An 18,920-nucleotide genomic window follows, 5' to 3' on the forward strand; every position below is an offset into this window, starting at 1 on the left:
TTCCATTTAGAGGTAGTATAGCATAGGTTAGGAGTTCAGGCTCTGATAAACAAGGTCTGGGACTATATTTAATATCCTGTGATAAACCATAATGGAAAAATATGCAAAAGAAAATGTATGTATGACTGAGTCACTTTGCTGTAGAGTAGAAATTAATACAACATTGTAAATCAACTGTACTTAAAAAAAAAAAGGGTTTATAATCCCTCTGTTTTCTACATTAAAAAAAATAGGCTATGGAGCCACACTGTTGAGGTTCTACTTTACCAGTTACTGCTTGATTCTGTACAGTTTTTCTTACTTCTCTGTGCCTCATCCTTATAATTGATAAAAATAAAGTACCTGTTTGTGGGATTATTATAAGCATAAAATAATACATATGAAGTACTTAGAACAGTGCCTGGAACTTAAGAGTGCCGGGGACCAGCCCCGGCTGATCCAGGGTATTCGAAGCGGGGACGGCGTCGGCGAGGATCAGGAAACAACTGCTTAATTAAACGTTAATTAAGGATATAAAGAGTAATAGAATGAGGATAGCTCAGTGAAGAAATTCAGTGGAGAAAAGAGGCTGAATAATTCAGCCAGAAGGTAAGAGAAAGAACGACATGGTGAGACCAAGTTTCGGTGAACAAGGCCCGCACTTTATTTTCCAAAGTAGTTTTTATACCTTAAATTATGCATAGAGGATAATGGGGGAAGGGGTAGAGTCATGCAGTAAGCCAGGCTTTCTTCCTGCAAACTTATCATATGCAAAAGTTTAGGTGATTTGCATCATCTTCTGGCCCGGAGGCCTTTTTCTCTAAAGGTGATTATTCTCAAGTCAGGCACCAGCCTCCAAAAAGCATTAGATAAAGTTGCATTCCTACAGAGCAAAGGTGTGGTGGGCTATAACAAGAAAAAGAATTAACTCAAGGGTCCCAGGTTACAAACATTAAAGCTACTACTTACACCAACTATATTAATCAATACACTGCCAGGGACACAGCAGGTAAGGGATATGGAGACTTAGCAGCAAACATTGGCCCAACAAGTGAAAATCCCTTCACCAATACAATTTCTAATCAATCTTTTGACTGCTCAAAGGAATCTGTATTTAGACAGTTTAGAACATCTCATGCCTCTCACAGTTTGGAGGCTCTGAGCAATCACATGTGGCTGGAAAAACCTATTCAGGCAGGCTAGAGGACTTCCAAGGGAGTTTGTAGGTTGAAACACTGTCACACCCAGGAATTATTAACTGGAGCTGTAAGCTAACTCTTTTTTCAGAGAGGTAGTGGGGGACAGCCCCCCGTAAAGTCAGAGGTGTAGGTGAAAGCACAAAGCAGAAAGTAGGCAGATTCTGGTTTTGGGGGTAGATGGCTCGAGAATTTCCAGGGAGACTCCTGAGGCTTGATCCCGCCTTTGCGTATGTCAAGCCTCCTTCCTCATGACCTTTGCCACGGGTGGAGCTCGCTCCCCACATAAGAGCATTCACTAACCATTAGCTATTATTGAAGAGTGATTAATGCATGAAGTAAAGTAAAGGAACTAAAGTCATAGAGAAAAAGGAACTTCAGTTGAAGACAGTGGTAGGGCTCAGAGAACTATGTCTGGAGAAAAGTGGTACAAAATTTTGAAGCCCATGGTTTGACACCAGCCTGCTTTTTCATTTTATTTTTCCCCTAAGCTCCTCTTCCCAATATAGCAGTCATGCAGGGCTACGTGCTATCCTCTGAGTGCACCTGATACTCTATTAATACTCTACCTTTACTCCAGCTCTCCCTTCTACCTCAGATGCTTTTTTCTCCACGACTTCTATGTCTGTCTTAAATTCTTTCTTTATAAGGACGTTTTCAAAGTTGCCTAAGTTGAAATTAATTGTCCTTATTTGTTTGTTAGATAGCATGGTAAAAGAGAAAGATTTGAGTTCAGATTTGGGCTCTGTAGTGTGACCTTACCCAAATTTGCAACTCTGTGCATCTCAGGTTCTTTCTTTGAATGATGGAGATAATATTTACTTAACAACATTGTTGTTAAATAAGTTGATATAAGCAGGGTGCCTGGCAGACACTTAATAGTGTATGTATTAAAGCCTTAGAATACCATCAGAAGCAAATCTAGGATAAAGTCATTTAATATCATCTCAATATGAGGTCATGAACCATGTTTATTTCTGTTTGTATCCCTGGCACCCAGCATAGTACCTGGCGTAGAGCAGCTTTTGTTTGAATTGAGAGTTTAAGGTCAGAACTATTAGGTGGCAGAGGTGGCTAGGATCCAGTTCTCCTAATGCGAAATCTAACTGACAGGAAGGATGTTAAGCAGATTTATGACATTTATTTTGAGAAACAGCACTTTAAAAATTGTTTTTTAAACTTGTTTTATACTGTTCCTATGATGTTCACCATTACAGTGGAGAAAGATTTCTGATTTCAGATCCTCTGAAAGCTCACATTTTCCTATAAGTTATTGCTCTGGAGGTTTTTGAACTGAATATGGGAAATAGTTTTAACTTATGGGGTTCTCCTCTTTTTCTTCCTGTCATCTAATGCATATAGGCTTTTGAAATGTGTGTGTTACTCGCTCAGTCATATCCTACTTTTTGTGACCCCATGGACTGTAGCCTGCCAGGCTCCTCTGTCCATGGAATTCTGTAGGCAAGAATACTGGAGTGGGTTGCCATTTCCTACTCCAGGGGAATCTTCCTGCATCTCTTGCATTGGCAGGCGGATTCTTTACCACCGAGCTACCTGAGAAACCCACACATTTTAAAAAGTGTAAAGTTATCAACCACAGTGTCATATCATCATGGCAGTATGTACTAGGAAAAACTTCAGAAGATGAAAACCAAACATAATGACATTGTAGAGCTGAATGGCCCTCACAAACCTGACTCGATTCACTTTTCTTATAAGTTAGGAAATTGAAAGTTGTTGTGTTCCTCCCCTCCGCCCCCCTGCCCACCACTGCCTAAGAATACGTAAATGGAATTGGAGTAGGAATTCAATATTTTCACATATATTGCTTTAGATACTAGAAAAATAGAAATGAAACATTTTCTTACTTAAAGATAATTCTTCCTGTCTTTGTGCTGTTTACCGGTACTGTTCTTTTTTAGATATTAATATACAAATTATGGTAATCGCATCATGTGAACTAAAATTTAACATCCAGTCATATGTTCAATAAGAAATTTAACTAAAATGACATGGATTGAACCAATGTAAACTGCAAGTCAGAGCATAAAAGACTAAACTATTGAATCTAGCCTGAGTCAGCTATTACCAGGTTTTTCCATCAACACTCAGTTGTTATGTCTGTACTTCTGTGGTAGAATGTGAAAAAAGTTTAAAATACATCTTTAAAAAAATAACTTAATATTGAACAAATTCAGTTTATTTTCCCTGCACATCAGGAAAAGACCATTATTATTTAATTCTAGCAGAATAGTTTGAGAACCACTTGTGCAGAGATGTATTTTCACCATTACCCCTTTATTTCCTGAGGTTTTTTTTTTTTTAACATTTTTGCTCAGTTTGATTAATGTTTATGAACACCTTTATTTATATGCCTCTGTTTGATACTGAATTTTCTAAGATGCAGTATAGAATGAGCAAAAAGCTGTGTTTTTTCTTTTTTTTCTTTTAGGGTTTAGAGTTACTCTAGGATTAGATAGATAATTGTTGATAGTACTTACATTGTATGGAGAGTCCGTTGAGCAATGTAGTTTGTGGATCTGAAAAGTGTGTGTGTGTGTGTGTGTGTGTGTGTGTACATAAGGAAAGTGAATATGTTATCTTATTTCCTTGGTTGTAGACATTCAGAGTATTCTAATTCTCAAATTAATTTGGTCATTTCAGTTTTTTATTTTTTATTTATTTTCAGTTCATATTTTTATGTGAAAAATCGTTGTAAACCTGATGGTTTGCTTTTCAGTAGATGCTATTTGAAAATCAGTACAGTGAGGTTGTATACCAAGCTAATAATAGGCATTCCACATCATTTATCTCATTTAATCCTCACAACATCCTCTTTTTACAGGAGAGAAAAAATTTAGCATCAGGTTAAAAATCTGATTACTTGTGGAAAAACAGGAAGTTAAATTTCAAATCCATCGAGTTTTCCAAACATGTATTCATAAGTTAGGGACAACCTGTGGAGGATCTTGTGGCTTAAAATGGAAAATGTTAGCTCTACAAATGGTAGTAATAATTTACTGCATGTGAATGTTTCTGATAGTTGGGCATATCTTTTCATACAGGAGAGTGAGTATTAGACTGAGCATTGAACTACAATCAGTTTCTAACCCCGTTCACAGAAAGGTTGGTATTATATATTTTGAAATAAATATTTTTCTTTTTCTGAAAAATGGTAATTTAGTACATTATAGTTGTTTTAATTCTTTAAGAATGTGAGATCTTTTGTTAATATCATCTTGCTTTTTAATTTTGGGCCATTTAATAACTTGCAGATCTGGGATGGTAAAATCTAAGACAACAACTGAGAGATGATATACCATATATTTCTAAAGCATGCGAGAGTTGGAGATTGGGACAACAGTCTCCTTAGGTTTTGCCCGTTGCAGTTTTTTGGCTGCATCACATAGCTTGAGGGATCTTAGTTCCCAGTCCAGGGATCACACCCATATCCCTTCCGTGGAAGCTTGGAGTCCCTAACTGCTTGGGAATTCCCTCATTGCACTTTTTAAAGTTACTCAAATATATATTGCTATCCTGTAGAACTGGTATTTCATATAAATGTGAGTATAGAATGAATTGAAGCACTGCAGGGAGATATTCTTGAATCTTTTTGCCTTTTGACAATAGTTGTTAAGAGCATCAGTCTTATCTGATTTAAAAGTGTGAGTCATTAACAGAGATGTGATACAGAAAGGAGGGTGAAGAAATACATCTGTTTTCTCTGTGTTATAGCTTTCCCTTAACATATTCAAGGATCTAATAGTGACAGCTTCAGTTTTTTTTTATAAAAGCATCTTGGGGTGGGTTTAAAAAAATATTTAAATAAAGCTGCTTTAAGAACAGGGCCTTCTGAGACAGAGCAAATACCTAGATTGCTAATCTTCCAGGGTGAAAAAGAGAGAGTGAAAGTCGATCAGTCGTGTCCGACTCTTTGAGACCCCATGGACTGACCCCCGTGGATTATACAGTCCATGGAATTCTCCAGGCCAGAATACTGAAATGGGTAGCCTTTCCCTTTTCCAGGGGCTCTTCCCAACCCAGGGATCGAACCCAGGTCTCCTGCATTGCAGATGGATTCTTTACCAGCTGAGCCACAAATTTTCTGGGAAAGAGAGTATATATTCTTACATTTTTCCTTATGCCTGCTGTACCTCTTTATTTTCTAGCTCTACTCATAAGTGGTTTAGATTTTTCTAGGACCTTAGCAATTCCTCAGTAGCCACAAGTAGATTTTATTTCAAGGCAGAAACTTATTCTTAACCTGAATGCTTATGCTTTATTAGTGCTCTGACATCTCGCTAGTCCTGTTTTCCTTCTGCCAGTGTTTTCTGAAGTATAGGACTTTCCTGTTGGCTTTAGATGCTGTGATGATCTGCCATACAGTAAATTTAACTACTTGAAAAGTGGTCTTTGTGAAAGGTATTCACTTCGTTTGAAACTTGAAAACAGATGGGGGTTCCACATCAGTGGCCACCTGGAGTGGTAGAGAATATGCTTCTAGGAAGAAACCCTGGCAACCTGTCACCTGATACCCCTGTCCTCTGCCTGAGAAACAAACGCTCCTTTCTTACCTGGGTAGATGACTATCATTTCTGCTGATGTATTTGCCATTTTGGAAATACCAGACAATTAACTTGAGGGAAACTGAAAATATACTTGAATGTGACATCAGTGGTAAAAAATATTTTTGTCATATTATCTTAGTAGAGCAAGAGGTAGGTCTGAACTTTCCTAAGCCTCTGATAGAATGATACTCGTCAGCTTTCAACTCCTAGCATTTAATTAACTAGTATAGACCCCATCACTTCTCACCTTGCACCCCATGTGGCTCTCAAGGAGCAGAGTATCCATTGCTGTTTAAGATGCTAAAATCCCCAAAGACATTAAAACCCAGCAGCACCAGAAAGCAGAGCCCTCTGAGCTATAACAGAGATACATTGATGCTATTATGATTTCACTTCCATGGAGGAAGAAACTACTCTGAAAGCCAGAACTACTGAAAACATCAAAAATAACAGTCTTTCTTTTAGGATTTAGTTATCCGTCTGACTGATGATGCGGATCCATTTTTTCTGTATAACCTTGTTATTTCAGAGGAAGATTTTCAGAGGTAACTAAATTTATTTTTCTGATCTTATATTTAATCTAAGAATAAGTAAGTTTTTAAGTTTTATGTATGTATCAGTGCTATTCCTTTGAAACACGTACTCATTAGGAACAATTAAGTATTTGGGGATCACTGGACTATTTATACTGTAATGTTTCAGGCTGTTTTTGAAAATACATATTTCATAGATTATTAGCATTCTGTTTAAAACAGCTCAGAAATTTGGAGCTTTATCTAGATTTATTGACCTTTTCCCTCCCACTGAATAAGCTCTATAAAAATCAAAGTTTCCTAGCTTAGTTCTTGACTATGATGGGTGTTCAGTAAATAAAAAAATAACCTTTCAGGATGTTATTTATAACTACATACAGTAATTAAAATTCTAAAAAAAAAATTTCTTTTCCTGTCTTCTGTGTAGTTTAAAATTCCAGCAAGGTCTTCTGGTAGACTTCTTAGCTTTCCCACAAAAATTCATAGATCTCCTCCAGCAGTGTACTCAAGAATATGCGAAAGAAATTCCAAGGTAAGTCTCAGGAGAGCACTATTATCATTAAACTTTTCTCAAGAAAGACTCTTCTTTGTAAGAAGAGTCTTTGTAAGAAGACGGCAAAATATTTATGTATTTTGAGTATCTGTGTCTCTTTTCAAAGCTGTGCAAAGAGCTTCATAAATTTCAAATTTATAAAACCAGAAATATTTACCCCCTAATTTTCATATCTTGACAAAGCCATTAAAGTTACCTGAAGTATTTAATAGCATCAAGTATGTGTTTTTTCCCAAGGTTATATTCTATTTATAGTTATTACAAAATATTGGCCATGTTCCCTGTGTTTTACAATATATCCTAATAGCTTATTTATTTTATACATTGCAGTTTGTACCTCTTAATTCTCAATCCCTGAATTGCCTCCTCATTCCCTCTGCCTGCTAGTAACCACTAGTTCTCTATCTCTGTTTCTTTTTGTTATATTTACTAGTTTATTGTATTTTTTAGATTTCTCATATAAACGATATGTAGTATTTGTCTTTCCTGACTTATTTCACTTTAGCATAATATCCTCTAGGTCTATTCATGTTGTTGTAAATGGCAAAATTTCATTCTTTTTTAATAGCTGAGTAGTATTCTACTGTGTGTATCTATATATATACGCATACATATCAAGAATATGTGTATTCCACATCTTCTTGATTCATTCATCTGTTGATGGACACTTGGGTTGCCTTCATATCTTCAGTTCAGTTCAGTCGCTCAGTTGTGTCCTACTTTTGCGACCTCATGGACTGCAGCACGCCAGGCCTCCCTGTCCATCACCAACTCCTGGAGTTTACCCAAAGTCATGTCCATTGAGTCGGCAATGCCATCCAACCATCTCATCCTCTGTTGTCCCCTTCTCCTCCTGCCTTCAATCTTTCCCAGCATCAGGGTCTTTTCCAGTGAGTCAGCTCTTTGCATCAGGTGGCCAAAGTATTAGAGTTTCAGCTTCAGCATCAGTCCTTCCAATGAATATTCAGGACTGCTTTGCTTTAAGATGGACTGGTTGGATCTCCTTGCAGTCCAAGGGACTCTCAGGAGTCTTCTTCAACACCACAGTTCAAAAGCATCAATTCTTCAGCTCTCAGCTTTCTTTATAGTCCAACTCTCACATCCATACATGACTACTGGAAAAACCATCGCTTTGACTAGACGGACCTTTGTTGGCAAAGTATCTCTGCTTTTTAATTTGCTGTCTTGGTTGGTCATAATTTTTCTTCCAAGGAGTAAGCATCTTTTAATTTCATGGCTGCAGTCACCATCTGCAGTGATTTTGGAACCCCCCAAAATAAAGTCTGTCATTGTTTCCTTTGTTTCCCCATGAATTTGCCATGAAGTGATGGGACTGGATGCCATGATCTTAGTTTTCTGATTGTTGAGTTTTAAGCCAAGCTTCGTAATACTGCTATGAATATTGGGGTTCATGTATCTTTTTGAATTAGTGTTTTTATTTCAAATATGAACCCAGGAATGGAATTGCTAGGTCATATGACAGTTCTATTTTTAGTTTTTTGAGAAACCTCCCTACTGTTTTTCACAGTCCAGCGGTGTTGGAAAGTTCCCTTTTTTCCACATGCTTGTCAGCATTCATTATTTGTGTTCTTTTTGATGATAGCCATTCTGACAGATGTAATATCTCATTGTGGTTTTGATTTGCATTTCCTTGATGATAAGCCATGTCGAGTATCTTTTCATGTACCTGTTGGCTATCTGTATGTCTTTGAAAAATGTCTTTTCAGGTCTTCTGACCATTTTTTAGTCAGTTTGTTTATTTTTTTCACATTGAGTTGTGTAAGCTGTTTATATAGTTTGGATATTAACCCCTTATTGGTCATATCATTTGCAAGTATCTTCTCCCGTTCAGTAGATTGTCTCTTTTGTTGGTGTTTTCCTTTGCTGTGCAGAAGCTTTTTAAGTTTGATTAGGTCCCATTTGTTTATTTTTACTTTTATTTACTTCTGTTTTAGGAGACAAATTAAAAAAAATGCTACAATTTATGTTAGAGAGTGTTCCACCTATGTTCTCTTCTAGGAGTTTTATGATTTCTGGTCTTACCTTTTGGTCTTTAATCCATTTTGAGTTTATTTTTAAAAGCTCTATTTATTTATTTATATTTGGCTGCGCTGGGTCTTCGTTGCTGCACTTTCTCTGGTTGTGGTGTGTGGGCTTCTCATTGAGGTGCCTTCTCTTACTGAGCATGGCTCTAGGGCGCAGTCTTCGTAGTTGCAGTGTGTGAGCTCTAGAGCAGAATCAGTGGTTGTGGTGCAGGGCCTTAGTCGCCCACAGCATGTGCAGTCTTCCCAGAGCAGAGATTGAACCCATGTCCGCATTGGCAAGGAGATTCTTAATCATTGGTGGGTGTGTGTTAGTTGCTCAGTTGTGTCCAACTTTTTGCAACCCCACGTACTGTAGCCCCCCAGGCTTCTCTGTCCATGGTGTTCTCCAGGCAAGAATACTGGAGTGGATTGCCATTCACTTCTCCAGAGGAACTTCCCAACCCAGGGATTGAACCCTGGTCTCCTGCATCGCAGGCAAATTCTTTACTGTTTGAGCTCCAGGGACCACTGGGGAAATCCGAGTTTTATTTTTATGTATGATGTTAGAGAATGTTCTATATTGTTCTTTTACATGTAGCTGTCCAGTTTTCCAGCACTACTTACTGAAGAGACTGTCTTTCCCCATTGTGTATTCTTGCCTTCTCTGTGGTATGTTAGTTAATAATAAGTGTGTGGGTTTATTTCTGGGTTCTGTTCTGTTCTATTGATCAGTGACTGTTTATGTGCCAGTATGCCAAACCAGACTGTTCTGACTTCAAAGCTTTTAGTAAGGTCTGAAGATAGGAAGCATGATTTGTCTAAGTAGTCTGTTCTTCTTTCTCAAGATTGTTTTGCCTATTCGAGGTCTTTTGTGTTTCCATGCCACTGCTGCTGCTAAGTCGCTTCAGTCATGTCCGACTCTGTGCGACCCCATAGACTGCAGCCCACCAGGCTCCTCCGTCCCTGGGATTCTCTAGGCAAGAACACTGGAGTGGGTTGCCATTTCCTTCTCCAATGCGTGCATGCATGCTACGGAGCTTCAGTCGTGTCTGACTCTGTGCGACCCCATAGACTGCAGCCCACCAGGCTCCTCCGTCCCTGGGATTCTCTAGGCAAGAACACTGGAGTGGGTTGCCATTTCCTTCTCCAAAGCATGCATGCATGCTAAGGAGCTTCAGTCGTGTCCGACTCTGTGCGACCCCATAGACTGCAGCCCACCAGGCTCCTCCGTCCCTGGGATTCTCTAGGCAAGAACACTGGAGTGGGTTGCCATTTCCTTCTCCAAAGCATGCATGCATGCTAAGGAGCTTCAGTCGTGTCTGACTCTGTGTGACCCCATAGATGGCAGCCCACCAGGCTCCTCTGTCCACAGGATTCTCTAGGCAAGAATACTGGAGTGGGTTGCTATTTCCTTCTCCATACAAATTAAAAAATTTTTTGGTCTAGTTTTGTGAAAAATGCCCTTGGAGAATGGATGGGGATTGCCCTGAATCTGTCAGTTGCCTTGGGTAGTGTGGTCATTTTAACAATATTCTTTCAATCCATTTCACTATTTACACTAATTAATCCATGGTATATCTTTCCATCTCTATTGTCTTTGATTTCTTTCATCAGTGTCTTGTGTTACAGTTCCCAGATTACAGGTCTGCCTTCTCCTTTAGGTAGGTTTATTCCTAGACATTTTATCCTTTTTGCTGCAGTTGTAAGTGGAATTGTTCCCGTAGTTTCTCTTTTTGATAGTTTGTTGTTAGTGTTCAAGTATATGTTTTTCTGATGAACTTGGACAAAGAAGATTTTGGGTCCAAGTGTATCCATATTTGTTTAGTGCTAACACCTGATCCTTTCTTTGTAAAGCTTTCCAACCTTTTATCTATAAGTTTCATCAGTTGGTGATTCTTGTTTGAATGAATTATTTCATTAGTAAGTACAAAATTATGTTTTTCCAATTCCATCTTTCTGTATTTATTAGGTATAATTCTTCTATGAAAAATAACTTCCTTCATCAGTAAGAGCTATTTGATTACTATGAAAACTCTTAGAGAAAGGGATAAATGCTCAGTTCTTATTTTTAAATTGTCGGTTTTCAGAGTGAGGATTGTTACTCTAGTTAGTTTTCTGGTTTCAGTGGGTTTTGATTTGTTTTTGTGTTAAGTCTTTTGCTTTCTCTCCTTATCTGTTTCTCATTATGAACTCATGGAGATTTATATATTCACTGTTTTCAATCAGTAGATAAGTATCCATTTTGCTATTTACACTAATCCAGTTTTACTGTTGGGAGTCCTTTCATGTTGGCCCCTATGATTCCAGCATGCTCCCTTTGCTGATCCTTTTAATCACTGATAATCCAGTGGGGCTCATTATTCAATGGGAGAGTTGTCACTGTCTCATAAATGTGTTATGTGATACTTTCTCTTCAAAGGTTTTTGCTGCAGTTAGTTTCTACAGAAGCTATTTTGGATAACTCACCTGCTCTTTTAAATGTGGTAGAGACAAATCCTTTTAAGCATCTGACACACCTCTCACTAAAACTTTTACCTGGAAATGATGTGGAAATAAAGAAGTTTCTAGCAGACTGTTTGAAATGTAGTAAGGTAAGATTTAAATTTAAATTGTTTTGTTAAAATAAGTCCCAAAGCTCTCTGGTAATCCACTGAAAAGCTATATTGCTACTAGATTTTATTTTCTGAATAAAGTCTTTTTAAAGGTATCCAAGAAATTTTTATAACACACAGTGACTTTATTTTATTGTTTTAGTTAGGCACAGTACTAGAAGATAAAACAGATCAGGAATTAAGAAACTTAGGTCCCAGGGTTTTTACTAATTTTCTGTGACCTTGAGCAGGTCACTTAAGCTCATGGTGTCTTGGTTTCATTAGCTTGTGGATATGTATGGAAATATTTACCCTCTGAGCTATCTTAAATGAGATAAAATATATGAAAGTATCTTGAAGATTACAAAGTGCTCTATAACTATATAAAATACACGCTCAAGAAAACAACATTGGGATGCCTCTTGAGAATTTTTAGAAAGTCAAATACTATGAATCAGGACATCTCTGGATTTAAGGTTAGGCAAATCCAGAGGTCTTGCCAGTGCAGATTCTAACTCAGAAGGTCTGAGGTGGAGCCTGAGATTCTGTCTTTCTAACAAACGCCCAGGCTGGTGCTGATGCTGTATACTTCATTGTACTTTGTGTAGCCCAGCTACAGATGATTAAATTGTAAGCTGCATAATTTTATTATTTTTATAAATAGGAAGAAAAATTATCATTAACACAATCGCTGGATGATGTTACCAGGCAACTGAATTTCACCCAAAAGGTAATTCAAGTTTGATTTTTTCTTTGTAAGTCATCCAAACATGGGCTCTGAATTGCTTCTTAAATCAAGTCTAGGCTTTTATGTATTTTTATTTTCAAAGCATGCTACTGTTGAATTCATCCTTTTTGTCACCCTTCGCCTACCAGTTAATTGTCTTAATCTGTGCTTTTTCTTATTCTCTCCAAACATTTCTGTTATCCCCAGTATATGACACGTTCTCTCCAAGTCTTCATTAAATAATGTATAGTATTTGTCACATGTTCTGCTCCTCTTTTTTTCACCTCATTCTTCTTGTCTAAATGGCATTTTAGTTCCTGTCTTCTAAATCTTTCCTTCCTTCTGTTTAGAATTAATTCTGATAGATTAATCATCATTTCAATAATAGCTTCTCCTTGAAATTGAGGATAAAAGTATCTGATAAGCTGCATGGCTTCAGGTAGAAAATTTTTCTGCACCATATGGACCATCTTGGGAACCTGTGTTACTGGTTTTTAGGTGTATAAGTAAACTACAGTTGACCTTTGAACAACGCAGGGGTTAGGGACATCAGCCCTTTGCACAGTTGAAAGTCCTTGTATAAGTCTGTAGTCAGTTCTCCATACCTGTGTTTCCACGTCCTCAGGTTCAGCCAACCATGGATTGTGTAGTACTGTAGTACGTATTTATTGGAAAAAAAACTGAGTATAAATGTATCTATACATTTCAAACCTGTGTGTTGTTTAAGGGTCATCTGTACTACTTATGACTGACTTGCTCTACCCTGGGTTGCTTTATTTCTTAATGCCAGAGGAGAGGATTGAGTGGTGAAGAGCCAGATTTAACTAAAAGGTTAGTGATAGTATACTGTGGGCTGTGTTAACTCTAAAATTGCTTTTATTCTAATCTTAATTTCTTTAAATACAGAGAAATCTATGTAAGAAAAGACTTTGAATGTAAGAAAAGGTGTGATTTCATTTTCTTTTATATGCTTTGCAAATATGATCATGTTCCAATCTAATAACATATTCAAGAATTTTAATATTTTGTACTGAACTCTACTATAGACATTATCAGAAAAGATCCAAGAATTAGATAAGTTACGGAATGAATGGGCGTCGCACACAGCAACATTGTCAAATAAGCATTCTCAGGAACTAACGAATGAGAAGGAAAAAGCTTTGCAGGTATGAATATTAAAAAATGGAAAAATATTTTGTTACTGTTGTTAGTCATTTTGTTAATAATTTTCAAACAGTACAAAAGTATGTAAAAATTGTCTCTCCTTAAAAATCTTAACTACCCAGAGATAACTTCTAAACATTCTGATGTTTGTTTTCCCAAATTTTTCTCTCTATATGTGAATAGTACATAATTTATAAATACTTGTTTATATTTATAAATTTAGAAATATATAAATTGGGAGATTTGTCCCTGGTGGCTCAGATGGTAAAGTGTCTGTCTACAATGTGGGAGACCCGGGTTCGATCCCTGGGTTGGGAAGATCCCCTGGAGAAGGAAATGGCAATCCACTCCAGGACTATTGCCTGGAAAATCCCATGGACAGAGGAGCCTGGTAGGCTACAGTCCATGGGGTCGCAAAGAGTCAGACATGACTGAGCGACTTCACTCACTAAGCTAACGAGGTTCCCATCACTTCATGGCAAATAGATGGGGGAAAAGTGGAAACAGTGTCAGATATCATTTTCTTGGGCTCCAGAATAACTGCAGACAGTGACTGCAGCCACGAAATTAAAAGATGCTTGCTCCTTGGAAGAAAAGCTACGACAAACCTAGATAGTGTATTAAAAAGCAGAGACATCACTTTACAGACAAAGGTCCATATAGTCGAAAGTGAAAGCCACTCAGTCATGTCCAACTCTTTGCAATGCCATGGACTACATATAATACAGTCTATGAAATTCTCCAGGCCAGAATACTGGAGTGGGTTCCCTTTTCCAGGGGATCTTCCCAACCCAGGTCTCCCACATTGCAGGCAGATTCTTTACCAGCTGAGCCAAGAGAGAAGCCCAAGAATACTGGAGTGGGGTAGCCTATCCCTTCTCCAGGGGATCTTCCTGACCCAAGAATTGAAACAGGGTCTCCTGCATTGCAGGCAGATTCTTTACCAGCTGAGCTACCAGGGAAGCCCATGTATGTGAGAGTTTAACCATAAAGAAGGCTAAGCACTGAAGAATTTTCGCTTTTGTACTGTGGTGCTGGAGAAGACTCTTGAGAGTCCCTTGGACAGCAGGGAGAGCAAACCAGTCAATCCTAAAGGAAATCAACCCTGAATATTCATTGGAAGGACTGGTGCTGAAGCTGAAGCTCCAATACTTTGGCCACCTGAAGTGAAGAGCCAACTCATTGAAAAAGACCCTGAACCTGGGAAAGATTGAGGGCAAGAGGAGAAGGGGGGAACAGAGGATGAGATGGTTGGATGGCATCCCTTACTCAATGGAGATGAGTTTGAGCAAACTCAGGGAGATGGTGAAGGATGGGAAAACCTGGCTTGCTGCAGTTCATGGGGTCGCAGGGTCAGGTAGACTTAGCGACTGAACAGCAACAATGAGGTCAACTGGATACAGTGATTGTAATTTTTTTTATCCTTACAATATCATAGATACCATTTTTTATCAGTTTGGAAATGGCTCAAGAAGAGGAAATTATTTAAGAACTTACCTAACTGGTGGAGATTGAAATGCTTTAAATTTTGGTTATTGCAAATAGTACTGCAGTGAACATTTTTATTCCTAGAAGTGAGCACAATATATCCATATAAAATATTAATGGATATTGCAAATTTGCCACCCAAAAAGGCTGTACCAAATAGAACCCCAAAGATAGCGTATGGCCATACTTTCATGTATTCCTGATGCTGTCAGCCTTCTCAGTATCTGCTACATGATAGGTATTGTAGTAGTGTTAGTTTTAATTTACATTTCTTAGATTTTTTTAGTGAAGATAAGTATCTTTTAATATGACTTTAGCCCCTTGTATTTCTTCCGTGGATTATATTTTAAATCTTTTGCTTTTTCTGTGTGACTTTTTTTTACTGCTTTGTAGTGTGGATTTATTTTATACCTTTTATATCATTAATTTCTTTAATGTTAAATTGTTACTTAACATTAAATTTTATTTTTATTTTTATGCACTTTACTTAAGGTTTGCTTTTAAGGGTACAACTTGGTAACAGTTTATGTCTACTTTTCACCTAAATTAAGATTCAGAAAATTGTATCACTCCTCTCTGGTCCCTTGTGCCTTCCCAATCCATTTTACTCTCACAGAAGGCGTATCACTTTGGTTATCATTGATTAGTTTTGCTTGTTCTTTAACTTTAGATAAATGGACACATGCTGTATATTCTAATTTGTGTGTGGCTTACTTTACTCAGTAACATAGTGTCTCTGAGATTATGTTCTTGTGTTCTTTTTGTTGTTGTGTAGGATTCTATTCTATGAATATCCCATAATTTATCTGTTTTCCTCTTGGTAGACATTTGAATTGTTTCTGACATTCTGCTATTATTAATTAAACTGTTACGAACTTTCTTGTAGTGTCTTTGTGAACATATGTACTCATTTTACTTGGGTATATACAATATTTAGGACTAGAATGGCTAGGTTCTAGCGTAGGCATATGTTTAGCTTTCGTAGAAACTGTCACAATTTTCCAAAGTGGATATTCAGGTCAAACTGCCATTCAGTGGGTGTATAGTGGTACCTCATAATAATGAACATTTTTTTTTTGTATGCATATTGATCTTTTGGCTGTTTTCTTGAGAAGTGCCCATTCGTGTCTTTAGCCCATTTTTTTAAAGTTTTATTTATTTATTTTTGGCTGTGCTGGGTTATTGCTCTGTGCCGGCTTTCTTTAGTTGTGGCGAGCAGGGGCTACCCTGGTTGCAGTGCTGGTCTTCTCACTGTGGTTGACGGCATCTCTTGTTGCGGAGCACGGGCTCTAGGGTGTGTGGGCTTCAGTGGTTGGAGCCTGTGGGCTGAGTGGAGACTCAGTAGCTGTGGTTCATGTGCTCAGTTGCCCTGTGGCGTGTGCAGTCTTCCTGTCCTAGTGATCGTACCCGTGTCCTCTGCATTGGCAGATGGATTCTTAACCACTGGACCACCAGGGAAGTCCTTCAGCCCATTTTTAATTGGGCAGTTAATGGTTTTCCTTATTGATTTATAAGAGTTCTTTGTATATTCTGAACATGAATCCTTTGTCAGATATATGCATTGTGAATATTTTTTGTCTATGGCTTGCCTTTTCATTTCTGGTGCAAAGTAAGGATATTATGTGCTTAGTTGCTCAGTCATGTCCAATTCTTTGTGACCCTGTGGACTGTAGACCACTAGGCTCCTCCGTCCATGGGGATTCTCCAGGCAAGAATACTGGAGTGGGTTGCCATGCCCTCATTCAGGCTCCACTTGAAATTTATAGCAATCAAATCAAGACATTATTTGAGATCAGTCAGCACTATACCACGAGGAGACAGCTGACATATTCAAAATATTCAAATCAAGTGTTGAAAATCATTTGCATCAGCTTGGTTATGTTAATCACTTTGTTTGGGTTAAGTGAAAAAAAAACCTTTTTGACCATATTTCCACATGCAATTCCCTACTTAAGCATAATGAGAAAGTTCTTTTTAAAGCCAGTTGTGACAGGCAGTGAAAAGTGGATATTGTGCAATAATGTGGAATGGAAGAGATCGCGGGGCAATGTAAAGGAACCACCACCAACCACATGAAGGCTGATCTTCATCCAAAGAAGGTGATGTTATGAATATGATGGAATTGGAAGGGAATTATCTATTATGAGCTCCTTCCTGGAAACCACACTTGTTGGATTAATTCCAACAAGTACTGTTCTCAGTTAGACCAACTGAAAGCAGCACTCGACAAAACTGTCCAGAATCAGTCAATGGAAAACACACAATCTACCATCAGGATACCACAAGACTGCATGTTTCTTTGATTACCAGGCAAAAACTTGCAGTTTGGCTGGAAAATTCTGACTCATTTGCTGTATTCACCAGACATTGTAACTTCAGATTTCTGTTTATTTTGGTCTTTATTTATGTTTAATTGGAGGATAATTGCTTTACAGTATTGCATTAGTTTCTACCAAACATCAACATGATATTTTGGTCTTTATAAAATTATCTTAATGGAAGAAATTTTCCATTCCCTGGGAGATTGTAAAAGATACCTTGATCAGTTCTTTACTCAAAAAGATAAAAGGTTTTGGGAAGATGGAATTACGAAGTTGCCTGAAAAATGGCAGAAGATAGTGCAACAAAATGGTGAATACATTGTTCTATAACATTCTTGGTGAAAACGAAAAATGTGTCTTTTATTGTTACTTAAAAATCAAAGGAACTTTTTGGCCAACCTAGTAGTTTTGGAGTTAATTGTCTTAGATTTTTCAAATAGATAAACTATAAAAAATGGTAATTTGTTTCTTCTGAAGGTTTGCCTTTTTCCCTTATACAGAAAGTGGTAATGGTGGAATCCTTATCTTGATCTAGTCTTTTAAAAAATCTTTTATTTTGTATTGGAGTATAGTCGATTTAATGTTAGTGTTAGTTTCAGGTATATAGCAAGGTGATTTCAGTTATGAAAAAAATGAAAGTGTTAGTTGCTCAGTCATGTCCATCTCTTTGCGACCCCTAGGACTGCAGCCCACCAGGCTCCTCTGTCCATGGATTTCCCAGGCAAGAATATTGGAGTGGGTTGCCATTCCCTTCTCCAGGGAATCCTCCCAACCCAGGGATAGAACCCCGGTCTCCTGTGTTGCAGGCAGATTCTTTACCATCTGAGCCACTAAGGATTTCAGTTAAACGTTTGTGTATATCCATTCTTTTTCAGAGTCTTTTCCCACATAGGTTATTACACAACATTAAGTACAGGTCTCTGAGCTATACAGTAGATCCTTGTTTATTATCTGTTTATATGTAATAGTGTATATTTGTTAATCCCAAACTCCTCTAATTTATCTCTCCTCCAGCTTTCCTCTTTAGTAACCATAAGTTTGTTTTCAGAATCGTTTCTGTTTCTGTTTTGTAAGTTCATTTGTATCATTTTTTTAGATTCTACATATAGGTGATATATGCTATTTGTCTTTGACTTATTTCATTTAGTATGATAATTTCTAGATCCATCCATGTTGTTGCAAATGACATTCATTCTTTTTAATGGTTAACTAAGATTCCGTTAAAGTTCAACATTCAGAAAACGAAGATCATGGTATCCGGTCCCATCACTTCATGGGAAAATAGATGGGGAAACAGTGGAAACAGTGTCAGACTTTATTTTTTGGGGCTCCAAAATCACTGCAGATGGTGACTGCAGCCGTGAAATTAAAAGACGCTTACTCCTTGGAAGGAAAATTATGACCAACCTAGATAGCATATTGAAAAGCAGAGACATTACTTTGCCAACAAAGGTCCGTCTAGTCAAGGCTGTGGTTTTTCCTGTGGTCACGTATAGATGTGAGAGTTGGACTGTGAAGAAGGCTGAGCACTGAAGAGTTGATGCTTTTGAACTGTGGTGTTGGAGAAGACTCTTGAGAGTCCCTTGGACTGCAAGGAGATCCAACCAGTCCATTCTGAAGGAGATCAGCCCTGGGATTTCTTTGGAAGGAATGATGCTAAAGCTGAAACTCCAGTACTTTGGCCACTTCATGCGAAGAGTTGACTCATTGGAAAAGACTCTGATGCTGGGAGGGATTGGGGGCAGGAGGAGAAGGGGACGACAGAGGATGAGATGG

General features: G+C 37.8%; 1 protein-coding gene across 1 annotated transcript in view; it reads left to right on the forward strand.

The window, feature by feature from the left end:
- The window catches only part of SASS6 (SAS-6 centriolar assembly protein), a 41,186-nt gene that overhangs the window by 2,188 nt on the left and 20,078 nt on the right, over positions 1–18,920 (forward strand). The window contains exons 2-7 of the mRNA XM_027536403.1: positions 4,241–4,301; positions 6,209–6,288; positions 6,704–6,808; positions 11,273–11,444; positions 12,109–12,174; positions 13,218–13,337. Of these exons, the coding sequence (XP_027392204.1) occupies positions 4,241–4,301; positions 6,209–6,288; positions 6,704–6,808; positions 11,273–11,444; positions 12,109–12,174; positions 13,218–13,337 (604 nt within the window). The remainder of the gene's footprint in view (positions 1–4,240; positions 4,302–6,208; positions 6,289–6,703; positions 6,809–11,272; positions 11,445–12,108; positions 12,175–13,217; positions 13,338–18,920) is intronic.

This window comes from Bos indicus x Bos taurus, chromosome 3, assembly GCF_003369695.1.
Source record: "Bos indicus x Bos taurus breed Angus x Brahman F1 hybrid chromosome 3, Bos_hybrid_MaternalHap_v2.0, whole genome shotgun sequence".
Lineage (NCBI taxonomy): Eukaryota > Metazoa > Chordata > Mammalia > Artiodactyla > Bovidae > Bos > Bos indicus x Bos taurus.